This window comes from Ictidomys tridecemlineatus, chromosome 8, assembly GCF_052094955.1.
Source record: "Ictidomys tridecemlineatus isolate mIctTri1 chromosome 8, mIctTri1.hap1, whole genome shotgun sequence".
Classification (NCBI taxonomy): Eukaryota; Metazoa; Chordata; class Mammalia; order Rodentia; family Sciuridae; genus Ictidomys; species Ictidomys tridecemlineatus.
Genome location: NC_135484.1, coordinates 154,149,615 through 154,171,457, shown reverse-complemented (window position 1 = coordinate 154,171,457; position 21,843 = coordinate 154,149,615). Strand labels below are relative to the sequence as shown.

The following is a 21,843-nucleotide window of genomic DNA, read 5'->3' as shown; positions in this document are numbered from 1 at the left end:
TATTCACTTTGAGCTGAGAGGTCTGAGTGTAGAACAAACTCAGATGACATCTGACACTGCATTCAGGAAAAGTTTTTCTCAGTATTAGATCTTTTAAAGATGCATCTTTCTATTGCCATTATTATGTAAGTATCAGTGTTTTTGTGCTTCACTAAACGACTGCCTGTGTTTAAACACAGTGACTCTCTACCCGAAAGAATCTATTTTTCTCAGTGTCTGAACACAGCACAGATAGTAAGCACCAGGTGAAGAAGGTTAAAAATCTTTAAAGATGGAAGCATTTTTCAAGGTTAGAGAACATTTAGCCAATTAACCTCATTGTCAAAAACTATATAAATACCTACTGTTGAAGGTCAACCTGAATATCAAATTTGTCAAAAACTTGGCCTTTGGAAAAAAACTGTCAGTAACGTATCATCCTAAAGAGGTAGATTAAATTTTCATCCCACTATTAACTGTAGTTGAATGCATCAACTCTGAAATGCTTGGTAACTGCCAAGGTCTCGGCTTGGCACCAGAATCACGAGCCACCACACACCTTTGTAGGTTCAAACAGCAATTCTTTATTCCCGCTCTCACACCACCTCCACACAGGTCCAGGGGCAATCCCGTTCTGCCGTCTGCCCGCACAATTCACCTACTCCACTAGGCTATCTCCAAATCCCATTTTTATCTCACAAGCAGCAGGAACACGCTAATCCCAGCAATAATCTTCAACCTCCAACTTCCCTAAAACCCATTGTCTTAAACTGGCAACGCCTTAAACTCAAGGAGCCGGTTACTTCCTCAAACCTGATCAGCTCTAAACCCGGATCTGCCTTGGTCCTTGAGCAAGGTCACCTTATTAAAGCATGCATGCAATGTCCCATCGAATGTCCTCTAAGCAGCATGGGGTACACTTGGCAAGGAAATTTCGATGCGTCATTCCTACTTGACAATGGCCCTCAGCAGGTAACCAAAATAGAAATACCCTAGACAGGTCTCATTCACACAAACCAGCTTAATACAATTATTTTTATTTCACAATATCAGAAGAATTTACATATTTACATTTCCTATCTTCATCTGTAACAACTTTCATCAGTTTCAAGATTGGAACTGTTTTTATGCCTTTGTATCATGGATCCAAGGGTAAAATAATCTGAGGTGAGCTTGGGAGCAAAACTCAGGTCTGAGTCCCTACTCCATGCACTATCCATTAGATCACCTCTGTAGCTATTACTAAAGTAATGAAAGTTGATTCAAAGTGTGATGTTGGTCTTACAGTGCCAAAGAAAGGAAACCGCATTCCATTCTTGTACTAACTTGCCAAATCAGCTTTCTAACGTTAAACTGTTTAGTGTTATTTCAGTCACTGCTTATAAAGTATCAAACAAGGCTTAATAGCATCTTGAAAGGCCACAAAGACAGTCTGAGTATCAGACCTTGTGCTGCTTCCCTCCTCACATAACTCAGTGTTTTGTATTTTATCACTTTTACATGCTCCATTTATTTTAGTTCAAAATGTAAAATCGGTGATCCTCACTCTTTTAGTGTTTATTTTTCATGAGGACTAGTAATGTGAGAAGCATCTTGCAGTCCCCAAAGCATAGCCATCCGATGTTGAACTCACACCTGACCTAACCATCTTCAAGAATTTTATAAACCTTAGTACTTCCTTTATCAGACTTATGAGAGGTACTGCACGTCACATGCCAGCATCCACACCATGAGGGGTCCTCCTGACCCACAGTGAGGTGCACCATCCCAAGACCAGCCCCGCCTATTTCCTGCCACAGGTTCTTTCTCCAGCTTCCCTCAAGAAAATTGATTTCCCCCACACCACAATATAAGGTTATGCCAATGATCGACTTTCAAGCACAAACGTCCAGAGTTTTAGGGTTAACATGTATTAAATTGGCTTTTCAGCCCCCTGAGTCACAAAATTCACAGGTCCATGATCCCTGTACCAAGAACTGCAGCTATGTGATCTCAGTATGGGTTTATCAAGTGCCTAGGATTCATAATATGTATAAATTAAATGCACATAACAGTCTTGTCTTATCTATAAAAACTATTTGTAGGAAACAGAATTTTGCCCTTTTAGAAAACAAGTACTTCTTTACTGAGAATTCTACATGTGCCTGTCATAGTTTAAATATCAAATTTTTTCAAGTACATGACTATAAAAACAAAGTAATAGTAGTATTAGAAATATAAAAAACATTTAGCATGCACCAGGTTGTTGCTAACGATCTGTCAGGACGGTCCTGTTGGATCCAAGTCCCTCCGGCCTGAGGCTGTGCTTCAGTTCCATCCTTCTATCTGCCAGAAAGGGCTTTTTAGGTAAAGAGGCCATCTAAATAAAGCAGGAAATTTGACTTTAATTCATGTCTTTCTTAAAAGCCTCTAGTAAAATCCTGTAGAAAGGAAGACTGTAAGCCTGTATCAGTATCTAAGGTCCTTATTCCACTGGTGTCATCTTCAACCCAGATGAAAAACAGGAGGTAACTGTTATACCTTTTCTTAATGAGAATACTGTCTTCCACATTTTAATTTGGTTATGACAAAACCTTAAGCAAGAATTACATTACTCTAAATGTATAGTGCTGGTCAGTGTTCTACAAAAAAAGCCACAACATTTCTTTCTTATTGTGCCAGGCACCATACTAAACATCCCCTCATTGAGTCCTCCCAATGACCCTTTGAAGCAGGTAGTATTGACTTAATTGATGGATGGAGACACTGAGAGAGGTCTAAATAAATTAAGTAACTTTGTGGCCTCACAAAGCCATCAGGCTTAAGCCCAGGTTATGTGATTGCAGAGCCCATGATCATCTCTCTGAAATACTGCTGTGAACCAGACCCTTCATACCATGGGAGGCAAAGGAGCTTCTAGTTGTCGTCCAAGGAATGAGAGCAAACGCCTCCAGATAAGTCCACTTCCCAGAAACATGATTCCTGTAATCAGCCAGAATACTCTGTGGTCCTAAAAGAGAAGGAACTCATCTCAATCACAGAAGGCTAGGTTCCTTGGAGATAAAACTTCACAATTATTGCCTAGAGTTTAATGGCAGCCTTCTGTTACTCATGCAGCTGTTTCCTGTAGAAAGGAAGAAGTACCTGGACACACCAGAGATCAGGAATGGAGACAACGGAGCAAAAGACCATCCAAGAAGACTTATATGTTTTTAAGTCATCTATAAGCAAGCATAGCTGCTTTGTCTCTTCTAGTCTTCATTTGTCCCACACACAAATCTACACACCGATAATCAGAGGACATACAACTAGTGTTCAACTGATAGCCACAGCTGCCCAAACTGTGAGCTGGGATGCCATAGCACCCCAGGATATTTTAAGCTTTTAAAGGAAATAAGCAAAAACAAATTGTCAACATAGTAAGTGAAATGTGAGGTCCAGTGACGCTATGGAAAAACAGACAGCATAAACCAAAGCAGTTCGGGGACCTCGCAGCGTAGCCGACGATGCTTTGTCAGAATTCGCTCTCGCAGTGCAGCAGTACACTGTCAGGTCACGTACCAAGGTGAGAATTTACTCTCTCACAGGAAAGAACCTCGAAGGCTGAGCCAGTGGTGGGTCACCAACCACGGCTTGGTTAGCTACAAGGATCCAGGGCTTCATGGGAGTCTGTGAAGAAATCTGTCAGTTATTACTGATGGGAACTCATATCCTTCACTGTGCAGAAATCTGCCTTTTAGGATTTAACATGAAGTTAGATGTCAGACATGAGCAATTAGGAAGGTAAGTATTAACTGTTTTTTTTTTTTTTTTTTTTTGCACCAGGGATTAAACTCAGGGGCACTGGACCACTGAGCCCCATTCCCAACCCCTTTTTGTATTTTATTTAGAGACAGGGTCTTGTGCTTTGCTTTTTGAGGAGGCTGGCTTTGAACTTGCCATCCTCCTACTTCAGTCTCCCGAGCCACTGGGATTATAGGCATGTGCCACTGCACCCAGTGTTAACTGTTTTTTGATGGTGAAAACATTTCCAGTTGTCTAAACTGAGGACCCTATTTTACTAAACAAAGATTCTGTTTAAATGAGATTTAATATATACAGCTTACTATTGTTTTTCACTTCAGATTAGTTCTTTAGCCCCTAAACCAAAGGTCTGGAAATGGCAAAATGTGGCAAAAGTGAGAGGTAAGCTAGCCAAACTCAAAACTCCATGTGCTATTACACATACACACAGGACAGTGTGAGACCTCTTGAAGTCAAGAAAAGGGACATGCTTCTGGAACTGGAGATTTTCTGTTTGGGAGTGCCCTGCATACTGAGGGTATGTGCCTTCACATCCAGTGTCCAACATGCCATCGCTTTACTCTTGTATGCCCTTCAACTCCTGGACTCCTCAGTCTACTTCACTTAGAAATAGCTACAGAACATCTGGATGTGCCAGAGGCCACAAAAAGCACTAAGAACAGATGGGGATGTGTCAAAAGTACTCAGAAGCCAGATGAAAGACATGATTTGAACACCACAATAATAGTAACATAACTGACCAAAATAAGACCCCGTGAATATATGTTGATATATGTGAAAAAGAGGTGGGTAGGAGAAAAGAGAATCCTCTATCACGCTGTGCCAACTGATAATCCCAAGAATGAGGAAATTTGGTAATCATTACAGTAATATCTGACTCAGGCACAATCAATTTTGGGGGATGGCATGACCCGAGGGTGAGGTCTGCAGATGTGGCTCAGTGGTGGAGCACCTGCCTAGATCGCACGAAGCCTTGGGTAAAAGAGTGTTAAAATCCCAAGAAAACAGGGTTTTTTACACGGTCTCACAGTATTTCCCTATAGGACACAATTTCAAAGAGATAAAGGAAAGTTGTCTGCATAAGCAGACATTAAGGGCCCCAAAACTGACTGGTATTTTTCTTGAATGTCAAGGTCATGAGAGAGAAAGAAAAACTTGTAGACTGAAGAGGGAGGAGACATGACAACTCTATGCAGCATGTGACCTAAGGTCTGGTTTGTGGTAAAGAGTGCTAGGGAAGTCAGTGGCAAAGTCCAAACAGGCCTGGAGATCAGAAACCATTCCAGGTCAGCAGGGGAGCACTTGTGTAGTAGGTATGAGGTCATGGGTTGGTTCCCAATACTGCCACAGAAAAAAAGAAAATAAAGTACATTTCTAGAAATGGATGAAAATGTGACAAAACGCTGACATGGAAAGAACATGGTCCGAGGGTATGTGGGGATTCTTGGACTATTCTTGAAATTTTTCTGTAAGTCTGAAATTATGTCATAAGATTCTCTTCGCAGCAGGGCACAGGAGGCTGAGGCAGGAGGATTGTGAGTTCAGAGTCAGCCTCAGCAAGGCCCTAAGCAACTCAGAGGGACCCTGTCTCAAAACAACAACAACAAAAAAAAAAACCGCTAGAGATGTGGCTCATGGCTAAGTGCCCCTGGTTCAGTCAATCCCTGGCACCCCACAAAAGATAATTTCTCTTAGATTCACTATTGCAAATGTTAATGCTGACTGGATAGGAAGCAAAGACACATCCACGGGTTAATAAATACTTTCATTATTCCTCAGGAAACGCAAAGACGGGATTTGTACTTCTGATGAAGTACCTAAGTCTTGTTTATCCAGCTACTTCCCAAGCCCAAGCCCCTGCCCACCACTCGCATCGCATTGGCTGCTCTGTTGCTTTGTCTCTAGGGTTGCAGAGGAAGGTTTTTTTTTTTTTTTTGTCAGTGGGTGGGGGACAGGCGATAGGGTTTCATTATGTTGCTGGGGTCACCCTCAATCCTGGACTCAAACAATGCTCCTGAGTAGCTGGGATTACAGGTGTGTGTCACCATGTGTGATTTAAAAAGGAGTTAACAAAACCAAAATAAGCCCTTTTGTTTTTAAATAATATTATTCTTTCACTCAATGCTTAACAAATGTATTGCATTTCCTTTTCTGTTTCAAATTTCACCAAAGGGAGCATAAAAATGCACTGTTAGCTATATCTCAGGAGCTTAAAGGTCTTTTGCAGACTCTGTGCAAGTAACTGCACATCTGAGGAAAGTGACAGAAAGGAAAGAACCGGCTGGGGATGTAACTGGAAGGCAAGGTTGGGGTACAGTCAGTGCAGTGATGCCCAAGTTAACTATGCAAAAAAGGCGGCAGGTATGGAGGCAGCGGGAAAAGCGACACTGAGGAGAGTGGCTACAGATACAGAGGAGCCCACAGGCAAAGCTTCACAGACCAAGGCTCTGGGCGTTTCACTGTGAAGCTAATCAAAAGTGACTACTTTTATGCAGAAGAGTGACATAATCAGGTTATCTTTTAAAAAAAAACACTTTTTGAAAACACAGTGGTCCACGAGATGATGTGGACTGGACTAGGGTGACAGCAGACCCTTAGGCTAATTAGGACACAGACTCAAACACCAGTGTACGCCAACTGCAGGTTCAGATCACTGCTAGACATCTACACAACGTTCTCTGAAACACAAAGCTGTTGTGACGTGAGCAGCTTTGGGAGTTCTGTGCTCTGTTAACAAGGAAAGCCAAATCTTTGGGCTGGAACCTTAATTCTGTTATTTTCTAGTTCAGTATCCTTGGGAAAATTACTTAAGATTTTCTGAGCATGTTTCCTCATCTACAAAAGAGGAATAATAAATCTATTTTCACAGAGTTGTGATGATTGAGCCAAATAAGCAGACTTCCAGGTACATTACCAGACATGTATGAATGAAAAATAAACTCCTTAACACAGCCTCATGGTATCATACCACTAGCCAATCTTCTCCATATGAAGTTAGGTGTTTTGGGAAACAAAGTGTAAAACAGACTATATTTACACTTATGCAGTAATAGAATTCAGATAGTATTGTTAGATCCTAAGTGAGTTTATATTTATTTTACTATGGGAGTATACAAGTTAGACTTAAAAGTAAAAACTCATCTTCAAAACAGTAAAAATAATCCCTAAAATATTGAAACTTTATCTTCTTACCTCCTCAAGGGAAGATTCCAGATTCATTCCAAAAGCAACTCCCATTAGTCCAAAGAGTGAGACAGAGAAGGTTCCCATGGTCAACTGCAGGTTCAACCTCATCATCACATTGCGGTGGCTGGAGGGGAGGACACCAACCACAAGGGCTCACCAACTAGGTAGCAGATTCACTACATAGTCTAACAAAGACTCCAGGTATTAAATCTGTACCGCTAAACAAAGCAAAAACCCCTACTTCTGTGCAGTAGTTACAGATGATTGGTATAATTCCTTCCAAAATTACATTTCCTTAAAATCTTTGTTACTTTATAAAAATTTTACAAATACTTGTTTCATATAATGTTTTCTTACCTGTCCAGATTGATGAAAATAATACTCTGTGAGTCATCAATCAGTACTCTCAGTTCCCGAGCTGCATTGGAAAGATCTTCAGCTAATCGGTGGTAGTTTTCCAAGAGCAATTCCATCTCTTCTGCATGGTCAATCCCGGTACTGCTCTTCTCACTTGAATTTAAAAAGTTAACATAATTAACATGCCCGCAATGTGCATCACACATTTAGTACCCAAAAGTTTCTGAGTTAGTATATGATATTTGGCCACCAGAGAAACAACTAGCTTTGTCTATGACTCTGGCCTCAACTGATCTTAAAACACTATACAAATAACTTGAGGGCAAAGATTCCAATATTATATGGACTAGTTAAATTCACAATATTCCATGACCCCCATCCAACAGACTCCTTCAAGTATGTGAAATCAGAGGAAAATTCAAATGTAAAATGATGATGAATTAGTGCATATCTAAAACCACCATCAGGTAAAACCAAAATTAAAAATGAACATAAACAGCATTTTCTTTCCAAGGTGAACATGTCATTTTCATATCTGAAGAAATGTTTCTGAGTGCTACTAAAACATCATTATTTTCCTTTATATATATAACCTCCACTAAGAAAATTTAAATATATTATTTAATATATTTAATAATATATAATTTTTAATATATTTAATATATAATATTTTAATATATTTAATATATAATATTTAATAATATATAATATTTAATAATATATAATTTTTAATAATATATAAATATATTATTTTAAGCATTTTAGAGATGAATAAACCAGAGCAAAGCAAGAAAGAGTGTGTTCAAGTTCCTGCTACTATGTCTAAAGGTTATCTACAAACACCATACCCCTCTTAGTATCTCGTTAGAATGTAAACAGCTAATTTCTCAACATGCTTAACAAAATCTGTACAAATCATGGAAACTACATATATTATAAAGATGTCTGTATTCATTTCTGATACTATTCTACAAAGAACAAACTATTTGGGGTATTTTAAAAAAAATATTCAACTTTCAGTAGATGCGTGTGCCAACTTTCATCTCTTGAGGATGAAGGTAACTATGTGTTTCGATTCACCTTGGCTCAGCAATGTTAGGGCACAGTACTGCACAGGTAAAAACTGAATCAACTCAGGATGAAAAATGGCTATATTCTGGTGCTGGGGCTATAGCTCAGTGGCAGAGCGCTTGCCTAGCCATGTGTAAGGCACTGGATTTGATATCACTGCATAAAATAAATAAATAAATAAATAAATGATGTCCATCTATAACTACAAAAAAAGGGGGGGGGCTGTATTCTCTACTTTTTGAGCCCTAGAAGACAGAGGTTCACCCTGTAGAATAAATAACCAAACAGGACCATACTCACAAGACCTGTGGGTCACTCCACTTCGTCAGACAGAGCTCTTCTAGCAGCTCCTCGTCATCCAAGATCTCCAAAACTGACTCTTTGAAAATCTTGATATCTGTTTCTAACTCTGACAGACTGTAGGAACAGTTACACAGAAACAATCAAAAGCATTGACTTGTAGCCTTCTGCTGAAAGAATGATACCTTCTTGGGGCATATTATCAAGTTCGTCTACCTATCACTCATAAATAGCAACTTGTTAAAAAAAATACAATAATTATTATGTAAGAATTTATTATTATGCCTACAACTTGGCGAGACACTGTCTCAAAAATTAAAAAGGGCCAAGCGCAGAGATGCACATCTGTAATCCCAGCGGCTTAGGAGGTTGACACAGGAAGATCCCAAGTTCAAAGCCAGACTCAGCAAAAAGCGAGATGCAAAACAACTTAGTGAGACCCTGTCCCTGAATAAAATACAAAATAGGGCTGAGGATGTGGCTCAGTGTCCGAGTGCTCCTGAGTTCAATCCCTGGTAATCTCCCCGCCCCCCAAAGGGGGTTGAGGGTGTAGCTCAGTAGTAGAACACCACCCAGTGGGTTTAATCCCTGGGTTCAATCCTCACTATCACAAACAAGATTTCTGGTTTGGGAATTTATTATTATTATTTTGGATACAATACCTTTATTTTATTTGTTTAAAAGACCATTTACTCTTTGTGTACGTGTGTTGCTGGGGATGGAATCCAGGGACATGCCTGCTGGACAAGCATACCCTCAGCTCCAGATTATTTACTCTTAACTGATAAAAACACCTCAACATTTTTGAACAAAAACTCCTAATGAATGAGAAATTTTAACAATTTCTTTTGTCACCATCTTTTTTTTTTTTTTTTTTTTAAGTGCTAGGGATTACACTAAGACCTTGATTATCCAAGGAATTTTCTACCATTGAGCCACATCCCTAGGCCTTAACTATTAATTCTTTTGAAGGAGTTTAGGGAGTACAAATCTGAGAGCTTGTTTATTCAATCTGTGATACAAATTAAAATACTGCTGTTAAATTCTAGAATGCATTACAAATTTTTAAATAAAGAACACAGAACACGAACCATGGAGGGAGAGAGAACTGGATCTGAATTTAGATCTGTCGTTTACTAATTATGTAAGTTTACATGAATTACTTAAACTTCAATGCTCTCATCTTCAAGGTGAGGACAACATCAGCTACTGATTGGGGGTGCCAGTAGGATGAGACAAAATTACAGACAAGCCTTATAGAGTGTTTCAAGCAAAATACCTTTTCCATAAACATTAAAGCTCAACTTTCCAGCTGTGCTACCCTGTTTTAGAAAAAAGTTGTGAAAACATGATTTTAATAGTAACCAAACACAAATATAGCAATGAAGATAATATGATTAAATCAAAAAGTAAAAGAATCATTATCATTAACAAGACTACTTGGTATTTTTAAAACAAGAATTATGCCAGGCATAGTGGGGCACGCCTATAATCCCAGCAGCTCGGGAGGCTGAGGCCGAAGGATTGAGAGTTTAAAACCAGACTCAGCAACTTAGTGAGACTCTGTCTCAAAAATTTAAAAAAAAAAAAAAAAAAAAAAAGCTGGGGATGTGGCTCAGTGGTTAAGTGCCTCTAGGTTCAATCCCTGGCACCAAAATAAATAAATAAATAAATAAAAACACACTGATTCTGCATGTAAGTTTATGCTGACAATTCACTGCTACAACTTCTGAGAGAAGTTGAAGACATTCATCACTAGCTCCCAACTTGATAAACCACCAGACTTACCTTTTGCCATTCTGCAGTAAGATATGCAGTTTGCTTCTGTCTACAGAAGAATGTCTGGGGTCCACTAAAGCTTCCAATGTTTCAAGGATCAGTGGCTGCAAAACGCTAAGCTTCCCCTGAAGGGTGTTGATCTAGATAACAACATGACCTTTCATAAGAATTAAAACAACCTTTTTAGAATACTTAGGGTCAGTGAATCCTCTGATTAAATACAGAAACTTGTAATATCTAGAAATGCTGATAATGCTTCAGAACATGGATAATACTGGAATGCCTATTACAGACAACTGAAAAATGATCTCTTGGGTTAAAAGAATTATGCATGATGTCATCATCAGGCTCAAATTTGGTTGACAGGGAATTAACTCAGAGAATCCCGTACAGACAATTATGAGAGGACTGAGGTATTGATTAAAAGGAAACTGGCCATTTCAAGGTGAAAATGCAAAATTTACAGTTGGTAAATAATACCTATATTGTTTGTAAATGGAATACAGCTCAAAATTCTGATGAAAAATATTCTCAAGAACCATAACTTATCTTGGACTTTAAAGAACATAATAAATAAATAAATAATAAATCAGTGAAAAGTCAAAAGTATACTTTTCTTATTCAGGGTAACACCAGCATATTTTATAGTCAGCAGGAATGCACTGATAAAGCTATACTAGTTAAACAACTGAAATATTTCTAAACCAGTTGGCAAACAGAACAATACTAACCGATTTAAGTGACAAAATTAACAATATAAATTCTAATATACACTGTTTATGCCAGAGGCACAATTACTTCAAGGCTGAACTCTTCTGATCTCAGTCAGAAAGTGGAGTCCATCCAGGGTGCCTGCTGCAGTGCCTTGGTTATTCTGCGTATGGAAGAGCTACTTCCAGTTTCAGAAGACTGTGGGTGGGAAGGAGGCTCCAGACAGCCAGATTTAGGCAGATCTAATGTTTTAATATCCACAGACATACCAAATCCTCTGCCCAGCAAAGTTTGGGAAGTTACCCAGGGTTACAGTCCAGGTGTCTGTGAGGCTTATCTGGTCCTGGTATGTAACCCTTGAGAGGGTTTGGGTAACTTTCCTTTATTTGAAAACTTATTCCTTGTGGGGGATGGCCGGCCTTGCTTATTGTGTAGTGTTCTTTCAGAAGGAAATCCTCCTGGCACCCCATGTAATGGAAGGAAGAATATATATCCCAGCGAACATCGTGAGCACCCTAATCTCCCCATGGCAGCTGCCTGTGTAGCCTATCAATGGCCACTGTTTGTTCCTACTTCTGTTGCCTCTTTTTAACCCCAGCAGGGAATGCAGTAATCTATTCCCTCAGCAGAGCAAAGCAGAAGAGAAGGGTACAGGTGGAGGCCAGGAAACAGTGAACCACTCTTGTTCAGAGCCTGCCAGGTTCAGTCCCTGCCAGGTTCAGGGAAGAGGGTTTGTGAGGAGTGGAATATTGCTCCTCAGGGCCTGCCAGGATCCCCAGACACACTGTGACCATCACTTTAATGAGGGATCATTAGAATAACTTTGGGTGGGTCCTCTGGCAATCTAGGTCTCAAACAGAGGCATCATGTAGCTCCTTTAAGGACTGTACAAATAAATGAAAGAATGATCTAATGAATGATGTAATAGTCATCATGTGTAAACACTTTTATAATATATAGTTTAATCAGAGAAAAAATGGAATACATTTAAAATCTGACATCTTATTTTTTCAGCCCACAATAGGCTTATGTCCTATATCTAGAGTCCTAAAGCTTCAATACTTTCTCCACTCAGGACCCTTAGAAATGCTGGTGGTCTAGGAGGAGGATGTAGTTAGCAAAGTGCCACCGAAACAACACCAATCTGCCTCTTCATCCAGCACGTGACACGCAAACTCAAGAGCTTAATATAACAGGCTTACCCAATATTGCAGGAGTGCTTCTATGGCTCTGAACTCAAAAGGTAAAGGGTATGTGACAAGTTGACCTTCTCCAGCCAGCTGTGATGGGAGTTCCCGGAACAGCCATTGCTCCAAGTTTAAATTACGATAATCTAATATCAGAAGGCACTCTGGAGTTATCACAGCTTTTAAATACTGTTGAAAAGAAAACCAGGGAATATATGTATATATACACACACACACATATATATATATACACATTCATATACATGCAAATTATAGAGCTATAGAAAAAAATTCATGAAAGTGTTAACATTTTAATAATTTTGGATTAAAACTAAACCAAATCAGTGTTCATTTGGCTTGTTAAAGAAAAAAAAAATCAAGACATATTTTTAATAGGCAGGAAATCTAAATATATATGGAAGTCTTGATGCCTCTCATTCTCAATAGAGCTGGAATTACTCAAATTATATATTTACTAAGACTTCCAGGACAATCATGAGGAAAATAGGGAATAAAAGGAAAGGTTTTCTTAAATGTCAGGAATTGAGTAGATTTTTAGAAAACACCTAGTTTCATCATAAGTAGTTTGGCTCAAGTAGAAAAGTTTTCTTTTAAAAACAGCATATTAAGTGAATTTGAACACAGCCTTTCTGTCCCAATTTAGAATAGTATGAAGTTAGACATTTTTCTAAAGAGAGGCTGGCATCTTTTATGTAAAGAGAAGAGGCAGCTGTGACACCTATATTATTAACATAGAAATTATGGATTTTTTTAACCTTTTTCTCATCATTTTATTATAACAATTTTTGTACAAGAAGTTGAAAGGCAACAACATATATCTACCATTTACATTATACAATTAACATTCTGCTAAATTTGCTTTATCACATACCTGTCTATCTCTCCATCCATCAAAGACATACTGTTTTGAAGGATGCTAGCTACTGATACCAAGAATGAAGAATGTTTTCTGGAGAAAAATCACTTGGGAGAAGACTGTTTCCATTGTCGTTATTTTGATTAATTCTAGACAAATGGACAAAAATCTGCCATCAAAAACATTTTGCAGAAAGCAAGCCCATGCCCACTGTAGAGCCAATAACATAGAAACCTGTTGTCTCCTCCTCTCTCTCAGAACTCTCATCTTGCACCTACCAAAATAACTGATAATGGTGTTAATGCTGCATTACTAAGAAAAGTCAATGTATTTGGTGTGATCTAAGTAGATAAGGAAAGATACAATCAATGTATTTTAAAAAGCTTTCAATAAAAATTTAAATTATGGGATCAAAATTTAACATATATAGGGGCTGGGATTGTGGCTCAGCGGTAGAGTGCTTGCCTTGCACGGGCAGGACCTGGGTTCGATCCGCAGCACCACATAAAAATAAAGGCATTGTGTTGTATCCATTTACACCTAAAAAATAAATATTAAAAAAAATTTAACATATTTCTGGGCTATCTGGAAAAGTAGAATATGTTCTTGGTAGCTAAGAATATACTATCATTACACATAACAGGATAGAAGTGAAAAAATACATTATAAATCAAGGTTCTTTTTCTTAAAATTTTAGAAAGTAGGGATGGGGACATAGCTCAGTGGTAGAATGCTTGCCTAGCACGTCTGAGGCACTGGGTATGATTCTTAGTACCACATAAAAATAATAAAATAAGGTGTATATATATATGTGTGTGTGTATATATATGTATATATATATATATGTATATATATATGTATATATATATATGTATGTATACATATGTTTGTGTGTATAAACATCCAGTATATATATATATGTGTGTATATATATATATATATATATATTCACAAAGTAGAGACTAAATTTGAACAAGAATAAAAATCAGAATTTTTCCAACATAGAACAGTGTTATGCCTGTTGTGCATATGAATTAATCTATGCAAAATGAATGCTTCTTTTAATGTATTAAATTTTAAAACAGCCTATATTCCACATAGATATTTTAATTCTAGGAGGACTTTAACCTAGATATTAACGGATATGGCTCGGCATAACTTAATAAGACTGTGGAGAATGATAATGAGAGGAAATCCTTTACCTCCATTCTCATGATAATCCTATTGTTTCTGGTTGTGATGCTCATCACATGCTGAAATCTCAAATCTCTGGCTTGAAGACCTAACTCTTGGTATAATTCAGTTTTCTTCCTTTCTATAAAAGTGAACAGTGAGTTAAAATAACAAATTGAAGAGTTTAGATGTCTTGTCAAGGCCCCTCCCTCATCCCCAGCACCATTAGGACAACTCTCCACTTCAACCAGAAACAACAGCTAAAACAAAGTCTTTGTAATAACCATTTTTAACCTCAAAAATATACCAACCCTACCCTGACACATCCTGGCAGATGGCACCACTGGTAGAGGAAAGTTAAAGGAGCCAAGAAGCTTCGCACAAGTAACCAAGAGTGATCTCTGAGGAATCTCAGCTGAGTAGATAGGAACAAGGGCAGTTTTGACCAACTTGGTCCTAAACACCTGGCAGCCTGAGCACAGTCCTACATGGATATTTAAAAGGAAAAACAATGTTTGTTTGCTTGCTTTTTAATGTAATTTATGATGTACTCTTATGTCAGCTCTACCAAAGGTAAGTAAAGCTAAGTAAAGCTGGAGGCGATAGAAGGAGGATTCTTGTGTGGGAGTGCTTTATAATAATGATCACAAAGGACTGTTAAGTCACAAGCTTGTCCTGAGTTAATTTGAGTCTGATCTCATAAACCTACACATCTTCCTATCCTTCTCATTGATAAACTTGATCTGTTTTCCACTGATATGACTGAGTTACTATCTTCATGGTTTTCAGAGACTGGCTGAAATACTAATTGCTTTTGTTAATTGTTCACAAAAAAGTAATGCATTGCTGTTTTGTTTACTGTTGTCTTAGCATGATCCCTGCCCTACGTGGGCCTTGTCTAGTCATCTGCCATATGCCACTGTGGATCTATGAACTGCCCTGTTGCCTAACTGTCCACTCTCTACCTGACAGAGAACAAGAATTTTGGATTACTTCCCCTAACTTCACCCTCGTAGGAATGAAGGAATCCAGACCTTGGGGATGGGACCAGAAGATCTAAGAAATGACTATCTCCCAAATGAACACCAGATTCTCATTCACTGATTTAAAAAGTGATTTAGAAGAAAATACTCACCAAAAGAAGTTACATTTCCCTTTTGGTCAAATTTTGTCTGTAGATCATAAAAAACAACATGTTATTTTTTCTCAAATTAGAATACTATTGATGGCATTAATATCTCCAAAATATTTAAAAAGTTATAAACCATAACTGATTTCCTCTGCACTAAATACAGTAATAAGAGTTAAAAGAACGTCACCCTCTTACTTTGCTGGGACAAACTTGACCTTGGATTGACTCTCTTGGGTCCTCTAGAAATCTGATAAAGAAGCATCAGCTGTGTCACTGGAACAGTAACCACCAACTTTGGCCACCAACTGCAGAGACACTGCACTGGGAAAACTAGAAATGTACTCCAGGTGGAAGGCCAGAGCTCTGTCCCTGCCTGAGAGTGGTGGCTCTTGTGCCTGGTTATGTTCCCTCTGAGAGGGTTACAAGAAATATTAGCACTGAGGGGCAAGCAGATTTCAGGGTGTATCTTACACCCTCCTTTGAAAATTTCATTTCTTACATCCCAGCTGTCAACTAGCAGGTAGGAAGAGTCTCCAGCTGGCTATAAGGACTTTTGAGGAAAGACCACTCGATGTTTCCCTACTTTTTTCTCCCACTTTCTTCTTTTTTGTGTTTGGTGGTATTGGGAATTAAATCCAAGGCCTTAAGCAAGCCAGGCAAGTGTCATACTGCTGAACTATATTCCTAGCCCCTTTTTAAATTGTATTTTGCGACAGGGTCTCATTAAGTTTCTCAGGCTGGCCTCAAACTCCTGAATAGACGGGGTCACACGTGTGCACCACCTTGCCCAGACTTATGTATCTTTGTTCATCATTTTTTCTTTTTTGTACCAGTGATTGAACCCAGGGGTACTTAACCACTAAGCCACATTCCTAGCCCTTTTTTAATATTTCACTTAAAGACAGAGTCTCACTGAATTGCTAAAGGCCTCGCTGAATTACTGAGGCTGGCTTTAAATTTGCCATCCTCCTGCCTTAGCCTTCTGAGCTGCTGGGATTACAGGCGTGTACCATGGTATCTGGCTGTTTCTTGTCTTTCATCCTTTTCATTAGCTTGGTACCGAGTATGGCCTGTCTCATGAATCTAAATGTATACTTGAGGTTCAGAAGTTTCTCTGATAGGCACTGTGGAATCAATAAAGATGTACAGAAAAGGCCTCTTCAGATAATTTGAAAAAAACACGATGCAAAAAATTCATTCATTTCCTGTAAAGTAGAGGAATATTCTTCTGTAATGCTTACCAACAGTTAAGTTTGAAATTGTCAAATAATACTTAACTAATTTGTGTGCTGGGCTCTACTGTTTACTATGAAAGACACACTGAGAAAAATATACTCTAAATTATTGTAGTAGGTACAATACAGATCTTTGTTACTGCTTTGGAAACATATGCATACTATTAGGAAGAAAATAATAAAAATCCATAGTATAAATTTTAGCTTGCTTCTCATGAGCAAAGGTCAATATGAATACATTAGTAGCCTAAACATCAACAGTAAAGGTAAGTTTTTATCAAAGGCAGCTTTATATTTGTATAATATAGACTAGTTCTTGGATTTGTTCATGAACAAGGGTTGTGACATTCACATTTATTGACCATCTGCTTCTTTCTGAAATAAAACTCCCTGGTCTTAATACATAAAAAAAATATATATATATATATATATATAGACTAGTTTTCCTCCTTAGCTTTACTTGATAAACACATGTATCCAATGCAGAAAACTATGTAAAGTAAAACTTACAAATATTTAAATCACATGATATAACAACTTTGAGAGAAAACCATGCTCATATTTTTAATGGAAGTTTTTCCAGTCTTTTCCCTACAAAACACATTCATATTACACATACTTTTTGGCACTCCTTCTTTTAATACTAAATATTTTTGTATGTCAATATTTATGTATTAGTCTTCCTTTAATGGTATACTTTTCTTAAAAAGAGCATACAACTGAGTTTTTAAATATCTGATTTCTAAACCTATCATTTCAAACAGAATCAGCTGAATTCATTATGTGTTCCTGGTAGACAATTATTTCACCTGCAAGGAATTGTATTTTAGTACATAACATGTGATTTTATTTTTGTTTAACTAAACTGGATAACTTTTCCACAATGCTGAATAAAAGTAATAGCTTTTATAGGTAATTCTGGGAGTTATCTTAAAGTTTTGATGTTAATAAGCCAAAATAATCATAACAGCTAAAAATTTTGGATGCTTTTATATATGAGGCTCCCTTTTAAGGGTTTTCACATACAAGTCACTTTAATTCTCACAAAAATTCTATACAGTTTATTCCTACTTTACCTGATGTGAAAAGTAAGGTACACAGATGTTATCATAGCTTGATCAAGTCTATTTAGTTAACAAAGGTAGAGATAAGGTTTGAATTTAGGAACTCTGGTTCAGATCAAGCATTTTTAAGATCAGACTTCTGGAAAAAATTAAAAGTCAACAAAAAAATTTTGCAAAAATATAACCAACTCCTACATAGATTTCACTTGGGTTATCTTTTAACATTTTCTTAAGGGCCAAAAAAGACACAAAGGTGAGATCTGCATTAGTTATCCATCCTCCCTTCTCTGAACCATTTCAGAGAGGGTGGTAGAGACATGATGTTAGGAATGCAAGCACTCTCTAAGTACTGTAATGCCTTCAAGGTGCTTCTGCAGAGCAGGGACTCAGGTACCTCTGTAGCCAACAGCTTTCAAGGGGTTCTAAACAGACTCCTGGCAAACTGTTCACAGGAAAGCTTTGAAGGTGATTTGAATGATCTGTTCTAGATAAAGGAGCTCCACAGCCATTAGCAAAATTTCAAGAGCTGTTACTGGCTAAGCACCACACACAGACGACAGGAATTACAACATTCACTACAAAACAACAACAAAATTAAAATCAAAGTCATCAGTCCAATCCTGCAAACTTGATTCAAGTTTTCAGATGTTCTATATACTTACCACAGTAAACACCTGGGCTACACTGGCTAAAGTGGCTTGAGAAGCGTCAGTAGTTGTAAACCGGAGCACTTCACCTGAAGAAGGAATGAGAGAAACCCCTGGGATCAGAGAAACCCTTTTTCCTATAAAACACGATTGGTTTTCACACAGTGTGTGCAGAAGTCCACACCGCTATATTATTTTTTGAACCTTTTTTCCTACAAGAAAAAGAAATACTCCTCTTTGTAAATTTTAATATTTGTGAGTAATCACGTGAGGTTCGGCCGGCCATGATTTTTAAAAGTAATGGCTTAAGCACAGCATTGCCCTGAATACTCTGTACATTTTAGAGTCGTGTGGATAGAGGCCCAACACCGCCTCTGAAAGGACAGAAACGTCTGGGTTGGACCGACCGGGCCCTCGGGGCGCGCAGGCAGCAGCGGCGGGGCCAGCTCTGTGCCTTGGGACCCGGGGCCAGCACCCGGCCGGCGGGGCCTGCACGGAGCCTTGGGACCCGGGGCCAGCACCTGGCCGGCGGCGGGGTCAGCACGGAGCCTTGGGACCCGGGGCCAGCACTTGACCGGCGGGGCCAGCTCTGTGCCTTGGGACCCGGGGCCAGCACTTGGCCGGCGGGGCCCGCACAGAACCTTGGGACCCGGGGCCAGCACCTGGCCAGTGGAGCCAGCACGGAGCCTTGTCACCCGGGGCCAGCACCTGGCTAGCGGGCCAGCACGGAGCCTTGTCACCCGGGGCCAGCACCTGGCTAGCGGGCCAGCACGGAGCCTTGTCACCCGGGGCCAGCACCTGGCCGGCGGGGTCAGCACGGAGCCTTGTCACCCGGGGCCAGCACCTGGCCGGCGGGGCCAGCACGGAGCCTTGTCACCCGGGGCCAGCACCTGGCCAGTGGAGCCAGCACGGAGCCTTGTCACCCGGGGCCAGCACCTGGCCGGCGGGGCCAGCACGGAGCCTTGTCACCCGGGGCCAGCACCTGGCCGGCGGGGTCAGCACGGAGCCTTGGGACCCGGGGCCAGCACCTGGCCGGCGGGGTCAGCACGGAGCCTTGTCACCTGGGGCCAGCACCTGGCCCGCGGGGCTCGCACAGCAGCGCGGGACCCAGAGACCGGGACGGTACCTGGGCGGCGGGGCCAGCACAGCGGCTGGACCCGGCTCCGTCGGAGCAGGGGCGCCGCACCGCCGCAGGAGGCCGCAGCAGGCAGGCCCCAGGCCAGGGCTCGCGGGGCGCGCCGGGGCAGGAGCCGGGGCAGGCTCCTCAGGCATTCCATGGCGCTGGGGCACGGAGGAGGCAGCAGCCGGACCCCAAGCCCTCATGCCGGACGCAGGCTGCTCTGCCGGCACTGCGCGACCTGCGTCGCCCGTCACGACCGCTGCGCACTGGGCATGCGCGGGGGTGTCACTGGGCATGTGCGGGGATGTCAGTGGGCATGCGCAAGGAGCTGCGCATGCTTAGAAGAGGCCTAGGGGGGCGCGCCTCCCGCGTCTGGTGGCTGATGGGAGTTCGTCTCCGGCCGCTGGGCTTGTGGGGTGAGAGGTTTAGCCGCCGGCCTCGGGGGCGATAGAGACCCATTTATCTTTGCAAATCTGTGCAAATCCTCTGTGTCGCCTAGGTTCTTCGGCTTTTGGAATGATCAGACAGTTTTAAAGGATCGATTATTCCTGTTAACTAGTAATTATTAAATAAGAAAAAAAATAACAAAATGTGGCTCATGCTTTGCAGTTTCTGCAGCATTTCCATTCATATAATGACACCTGCAGTTTGGAAGCCCAGAGGTTATTTAGCAATCCTCAAACCACTAGTTTACATTTAAGTTTACGCAGCCAAAAAACCCAGCTGTCATAAGGAATGATGTAATAACTTGGTAGTTAAGAATGAGATACACACGATTTATGTTCTGTTTAATTAAACGTGATGAACAAGATGAAACATACACAAGATGAACCAATTTCAAGGTACCATTATTTTGTGCACTAAGGAGAAAGAAAAAAAAAAAGAAAGCTTATATTGAAAGACCCCAGGCCAACAATGTCAGGCCTAGTTGCAAAACCACCGAGGCATGTCACAAACCTACACAGGCACCAGAGGTGTTTTTCAGATAATTAGTTAGGTGTAACCGGTTGAAAAAGGACAGAGAACCAGGTCCCCAGGCATGCCTGAATAAGCAGGAACAAGAGGACCAGAGTGCAAATATGTAGCTTTTATGTGGCTCTTTTTCAGTAGCATACAGTGAAAAACAACTTTGCCCTTTAGGTAATCTATATGCTGGGTTTAAAATTAATAAGAAACCTATTGTTTACCGCGCGAAAACTGCCCCTTTACCCTATAAAAATTTCTGTATCCCCAAGCCCAGTGTGCCAGCTCACCAAAGCTCCGGCTAAGGTTCTGCTGGGCACCCGCAGGCGCCTGTGTCCCAATAAACAAACCTCTTGCGCTTTTGCAGCCAGTGTTTTGTGTGATTCTCCTTGGGCAGGGAAACGGGGGTCTTTCAATATACTTTATTTCTAAAAATAGCAAAACACCCCAATTTCAGTCTTTAAGATATGAAAATAGTAATTCTGAGAGCATAATACATACAGTATACATACATATTTTTAAAATGTCAGCCAATAGATGAATTTACTCTTCCATAGTAGTAATGCAGAGCAGACTCGTGTTTCACAGATTTCCATTCAATTTCTGCATATGAAGCTGGAGTTTAAAAGACATGAAAGAAATATTTATTCTGCAGGGCACTGGGCTCAGATTGAATGGAGTAGGAAGGCAGCAGAGGAGGAGGCAGTCACAGAAGAGAACTTGGACTTGGTTTTGAGGTCTAAGGAGCACTTGAAACATTACTTCCAGGTGTGAAAAGAGCCCTGAGCAGAGAGAATATGGTAACTCTTTTTTTTGTGGGTGTGTGTCTTCTAAGCTTTGCCCTCAGCACAATGAGACTGCTTTCAGGTGACCCTTTCAAAGCCTTGGGAAAACTCTGGCACTTGTCCAAACACATGTCCCTGTAATTCATGACAAGAATTTGGACTTTAATCTGAGAAGGGTGGGAACCATTGTGGGACTCTGAGCAAAGAAGTAATGATCTGATTTATTTTTAGTTTTTCTTTGACTTTTTTTTTTTTTTTGGTAGTTCTAGGAACAAATCCAGGGCTTCACATGTACTAGGCAAATGTTCTGCCACTGAGCTACATCACCAACCTTTATTGTTTTTAATAGAGCACTCTGACTGCATGGGAAAAGGTGACAGAGAGATGTGGGGTGACGGTTTGGCTAAGGCAGAGGTGGTGGAGAAGGGGAGATGGGCTTGGCTTGTTGTTACATGTTGAAGGCCGAATTGACAAGGTTTATTTATAGATGGATG

At 40.2% G+C, this 21,843-nt stretch overlaps 1 protein-coding gene across 1 annotated transcript; it reads right to left on the bottom strand.

The window, feature by feature from the left end:
* Positions 1-1,000: 1,000 nt before the first annotated feature.
* Mrs2 (magnesium transporter MRS2) lies at positions 1,001-19,875 on the bottom strand. The gene is made up of 11 exons (XM_078020606.1): positions 19,608-19,875; positions 18,497-18,570; positions 15,539-15,575; positions 14,433-14,545; positions 12,369-12,542; positions 10,465-10,595; positions 8,677-8,793; positions 7,306-7,458; positions 6,955-7,072; positions 2,855-2,968; positions 1,001-2,338 (listed from the first exon to the last, which is right to left on the bottom strand). The coding sequence occupies exons 1-11, from the start codon at positions 19,756-19,758 to the stop codon at positions 2,228-2,230; spliced, it is 1,293 nt and encodes a 430-aa protein (XP_077876732.1). The 5' UTR covers positions 19,759-19,875; the 3' UTR covers positions 1,001-2,227.
* Positions 19,876-21,843: the final 1,968 nt, after the last annotated feature.

Bases quoted from the DNA above. Each gene is read 5' to 3' on its own strand.
- Mrs2 (XM_078020606.1), bottom strand. From the start codon at position 19,758: ATGGAATGCCTGAGGAGCCTGCCCCGGCTCCTGCCCCGGCGCGCCCCG. The intron at 10,596-12,368 runs GTAAGCCTGTTA...GTTGTTATCTAG, and splicing joins AAGCACTCCTGCAATATTGG to ATCAACACCCTTCAGGGGAA. The intron at 2,339-2,854 runs GTATGAAGGGTC...TGCTTTATTTAG, and splicing joins AAGCTCCTTTGCCTCCCATG to ATGGCCTCTTTACCTAAAAA.